This window comes from Drosophila ficusphila, unplaced genomic scaffold (assembly GCF_018152265.1).
Source record: "Drosophila ficusphila isolate 14025-0441.05 unplaced genomic scaffold, ASM1815226v1 contig_198, whole genome shotgun sequence".
NCBI lineage: Eukaryota > Metazoa > Arthropoda > Insecta > Diptera > Drosophilidae > Drosophila > Drosophila ficusphila.
The window spans coordinates 14,796,844-14,801,898 of record NW_025064092.1 but is presented as its reverse complement, the minus strand read 5'-3'; the positions used below and the strand labels follow the sequence as shown (position 1 = coordinate 14,801,898).

The 5,055-nt window shown below is 39.4% G+C and overlaps 1 protein-coding gene across 1 annotated transcript; it reads right to left on the bottom strand.

The window, feature by feature from the left end:
* Positions 1–1,042: 1,042 nt before the first annotated feature.
* LOC108101644 (pancreatic triacylglycerol lipase) lies at positions 1,043–4,654 on the bottom strand. The gene is made up of 3 exons (XM_017206060.2): positions 4,094–4,654; positions 2,410–3,305; positions 1,043–2,273 (listed from the first exon to the last, which is right to left on the bottom strand). Exons 1-3 carry the CDS (start codon positions 4,209–4,211, stop codon positions 1,662–1,664), a joined length of 1,626 nt encoding a protein of 541 aa, XP_017061549.1. The 5' UTR covers positions 4,212–4,654; the 3' UTR covers positions 1,043–1,661.
* Positions 4,655–5,055: the final 401 nt, after the last annotated feature.

The window sequence follows — 5,055 nt, the reverse complement described above, 5'->3', positions numbered from 1 at the left end:
CTGCGCTCAATCATAATTATGTGATTTGTTTGCGACGCCCGGGCTACCGACTAATTAAACAGCGAAATGACATAGTAGGTGGGTGGATTTATATAGTCAATGAGAAAGGTGAAAAACCTTAAAAGTCTAAAGGGGATGTTGACGTATTGTCGCTCATGTTTCCCCCTTAAATTATGACATTTTAATTCGAGCCCGAGCCCCATTTGATGTCCCTCAGCCGGCGCAGTCGCCTGATTTATGCCACAAGTCAGGGGAAAATGTGAAGATAATCATACGAAAATATCCCTTCCACCACAAATCTGGGAAAAGAGTATGAAAATTAGAAAGCAATGCTAAGAATTACAGCTAGATTTTTAAGCTCAAAGGGAAAGATAATTTGGATTTAATTTCTGGATTGAATTTTAACCGAAACTAATTATTAATATTAATGAATATATATCATGATATTATGGTAATAAGTTAACACACATTATAGGGAGGGGTGACACGTTGAGCATCGAAAGTCAAAACATAAAAAGGTTTTCAAGCAACTTAAATTCCCAGAATAGAATGAAATAAACTCCAGTGAAACCTTGTCAACATGATCATCATCTGCCTCGCATTTTTTGTTCCTTTCTGTTATTTCTTCTCTGTCAACTCATTTGTAGGCCAGGTTTATTTGTAGGGTAGACACTGGCACCAAAATCCTCAACACACAAAAAAAAGCAAAGCTAAAAAAGATTTTGTAAAATACGTTTTTTGAAAAACCAATACCACCAACTTTGTTATTTTATGGCAAGCGGTAATACGGCCCACAGTTAAAATGTGAAATTAGTAATTCAACGCGAAGAAACTTTATACAAATCAAAAGCAGAGCAGTTGATAGGCTAAATCGATACGGCAGCTATTACCAACAATATCTTTCTTATATTTGATTACACATGTTTGCGATTAATAGTTTTTGCCGCGACTGTTGACTTCATGTGAATTACATAATTTTTCCTCAAAAACTGTAGAAAATGATAAAAGTATAACAAGTGAGCAGTTATTAACTCAGAAAAAATAATATTTTGTGCATTTTTTTCTGCTTTATTTATATTTGGAATCAGCATGCAATATTGCTACACTTACTCAATCTAAAAAAAAAAAACTTAAGCAGTTCAGAATGAATTCGTCGTTATGAACTATTAGAATACTATTAAAAATACAAAGTGTTTTTAATCCAGTTGCTATAAAATAAAATCAGGGGTTATGAAGTGTTCTCATAGTACAGACAAACACCGCCCCTTTTTTGGTTATGTACATAACTAGGAGTACGTTTCAAAATATAGTTTTTTCTTTAGGTCACTTGCTATAAAGAAATAGGGAATTTTAAATGCTTTCATAGCCCAGACACACACCTTTCGTTCATTTTAGTTGTGTTCAGAACTAAGAGGGTGTACATACCCTGCACTTTTTGTTTTGTTTTTCGACATCCGAAATTTGACAACCAATTTCCTAAAAGTATATTATATATTAAGCAGATATTAAACAGATATTAAAAGACTAAAAAAGTAAGTATTAAAAAGTTAGGCTTATTTAGCGTTGAAATTAAATTAAATATAGACATTTTTGTCTAGTTGATCAATAAGTTATTAAAAGATTGAACCAATTGCATAATTATTTAACTAGTTGTATATTCCTTAATCCCTGCAGTATTTGGAGCGGAGGATGTTTTCGGCTCCAGTGAGAATGGCCCCTTCGTGCTGTGGGCAAACTTTTAGATAAAGCTCACTAGACTCCATTGCTTCGATGAGAATATACTCAATGTAAATACGCGGCGCGGAAAGAATGCGCCACGTAAGTGGATTTAGTATGTTTGCGGGATACTCCCAGTTTACAGTGACATATTCCGGCTCCAAGAGATTTTGACCGGCTACCAAAGCCTTGTATTCATAGCCGGGCTCAAAGTACATGGCCTTTGGTGAGAATTTCATCATATCCGTAACGGCTCGCTCTTTTTTTCCGTCATTACTTTTTTGGAGGGTATCGTGCAGTTGAATAGAGAGGATTCCTACCTCGCCTCCGTGAAGTGTACTTTCGTCATGCCCGGAGATTCGGACTGTTATCCTGTAGTGTAGTCGGCAGAATGGCTTGCTATCACCAGTCCACAGGTAAAAGTCTCCTAGTGAATCACCCAGCTGAAGCTGTCCGAGATCCATTTGCTCTTGATAGTCCTCTTGGCTGTGATAACCCATTCGCAGGCAAGTGTGGCCAGGCTCATCGCAGCTGGTGCACTTGGTGTCTTTAAAGCTCTGAGAAATAAAAACAACAGTAGTCATTAGCAAAGAAAAAAAGAAAAATAAGGCTTTCCGAGTATGTTAATACCTCAAAGCTCTCGAAAAGAACACGATCATCTAACTAAAGGCATACTTCTGTTCTTCAACTCACCTCGAAGGAATCACAAGTTATTCCCAGGAAAGGGCACTGCGAACCGATGCTTTCCGTAAAATACTGCTGACTGCGAATGTGATTGCAGCCGAGGAACTCCTGCATGGTCAAAAACAGCGTCTTCTTCTTAACCACATCCTGAAACTTCTTGTTGCAGCCGGGATTATCGAATCCGCCATTCGGAAAGAAGTCCACATGACCCAGTCGCATATTGATGCCTAATCCACCCTTCATTAAAGGATTGGCATCCGTGTGCACAATATCCACAAAGTGGGCATCCGTCTTATCCAACCGAACAATGGGATCGGTGTCCGTGAATAGAGGAGCCGCTGGATCTAGGCCAGTAATTCTGGCCGGCTTCAAGCCGAAGTCATGCTGTAGATGATACCCTGCATAACCGGATAGGTGAGCACCCAGTGAGTGTCCGATTATGTGCACCTTGTCCAGATTCGGAAGTCGCAGCTCCTCGTACAGCATGTGCACTACGTGGGCGGTAATGGCACCCACAAGTCGGATATTGGCCACCGCCTGGACATACGGGGGAGTGGCACCGCCTCCCCAGTCGATAAGGACCACGGCTGCACGACCCTCGGGTTCGTGGGAAAGCAGGGCCTTTGCCATATCCCACATCCAGGGAATCTCACCGGACTCTAAGTATCCATGGACCAGCAGAAAAATTTTGCCCTTTGAATCTATTTCCATGCTATGGATGCTTTCGGGGTCGTTAAGGTCGAGATACTTAGGCTGATCGAGGGCTTTTCTCGTGTGCACCGTGAAATGCGGCTCTATCTCCGAAGGTTTTTGCGGGTGAACGTTGATGGATCGGGTTACCGTGTTCCATGGTCCATTAATCGGAAAACAGCCATACACTCCAAAGCACTTTACCTCGTTGATGTCTAAAAGTTTAAAAAATCAGCGGGATACGCATTTAAACACAGTAATAGTTTTTAAAATATACTGGCAGTAAAACATAAAAGTCGAAACAAAAGTAGAAGACCAAAATACATACGCTTAAGATCAAGAAAGAAATTTATTTAGCAGTCCGAACTGCCGGATAATAAAAACATATTATAACGGACATATTATTTAAGAAACTTGATTTAGAGGTAAAGTTAAAAAGATTTTAATTATAACAACATGGCTTTGTAAATAATGAGAATATATAATGAAGCTCCAATACGATATTCCATTTTCATTAAACTCAGCTGGGATTCATTTAATGTTTTAACGAGCCGGGGTTAACGCTAGTTGAAACCTGATAATTCCTATACATTGACCCACATAGCTGTTCGTTTCAATCGGAAGCTTTCGATTAGATAGGCTTGTTTGGAGTCTCCCAAAACCACTACAAAAACCGTATGTAGTAAGTTTATCACATCTAACAGAATGAGTCACGCAATTTGCCTGTGGGACCCTGATTTTTCTTTTCTTTTGCCGCTGGAAGGAAGAGGTGTCAATGGGTGTTAAAACTTTTTAAGTCACTGACTTGGCATACAACCTAATTATGACCCGGTTAATTACAAATTTCACGGGTTTGCTTTAAGTTTTGTTGGTGAAGGATTTTCTTAACTCATCGTACCACAAATCAGTGATATTTTGCGGCCACATTTTATGAGCCCCATTCGCCCTCGCAGGGTTGTGCAATTGGTAAATAAATTTTTTGGCAGTTCATCGGATCACTTACCGCTCTTGGGGGCTGGTGGAAAATCAACCAAAGTGCCTACTGTCGCCAGACTGGTCTGATTGGCCAAGTACAACATGGTCTGCAGCATCAGCCCACCAGTGGAGCTGGCCACATACATCTTTTGGCGTTGGAACCTTTCGATGTTGAGAATTCCCAGCGAAGATCACTTCCTTGATTTCACGGCTTGTTCAGTTATTTTTTTGGCGCATATTCACAAGCCACTCAAACGAGTGCCACTTGAGTTGGCTGCTCTTTATTATCTAAGGCTAAGGACAATATTTTCGAGTTACGACTTTTAGTTTTTAATTAAGTTGACGGTAATCTTATCGCCTGTCTCCCACTTTCGGCTGAGGGCTCTCACTATCTCTGATGGAAACTGAAAAAACTTAGCTGTGCGTATAATCTAAGTCACTTGGGTACCGTAGGCGAACTGAACGGATGAGCTGCACCCTCGCAATTTTTATGCCCATCTGCCAAACCACAGACAACACCGAGCAATCGAATTCGTAATCAAAAACGAAGCGTAAAGCTGCATCCGAGTATGCACGATGGACGTTACACGAATAGTGCTGTCTGTTCCACCGATCTCTAGCCGATTCGACTATTCGACAGATTTAATGAAATCGGACTGTTCATTACATACTCTCACTATTCCCGCTTTAAGTTTTTTTGTTTTGTATTGTATCAAGGAGTATTTACAAGACGAGGTTAAAATGTTTTATATTTATATATATTTTTTTAATTTTTCTATTTATATTTCGTAGTGCTTTAGGGGTATGCGGTGGACCATAAAGAAAATGCGCTCACAATATTGCGACACATGCTTTGGGATCTATTTTGTGGTCAGAAATTTTCTGTACATCGATAATTCTTTCAAAATAATTTATTTTAACCCAAAATACCAAATAAATAATAAAGAAAGGTTAATCCTATTTCAAAAATACATAGCAGATTTTGTGTAT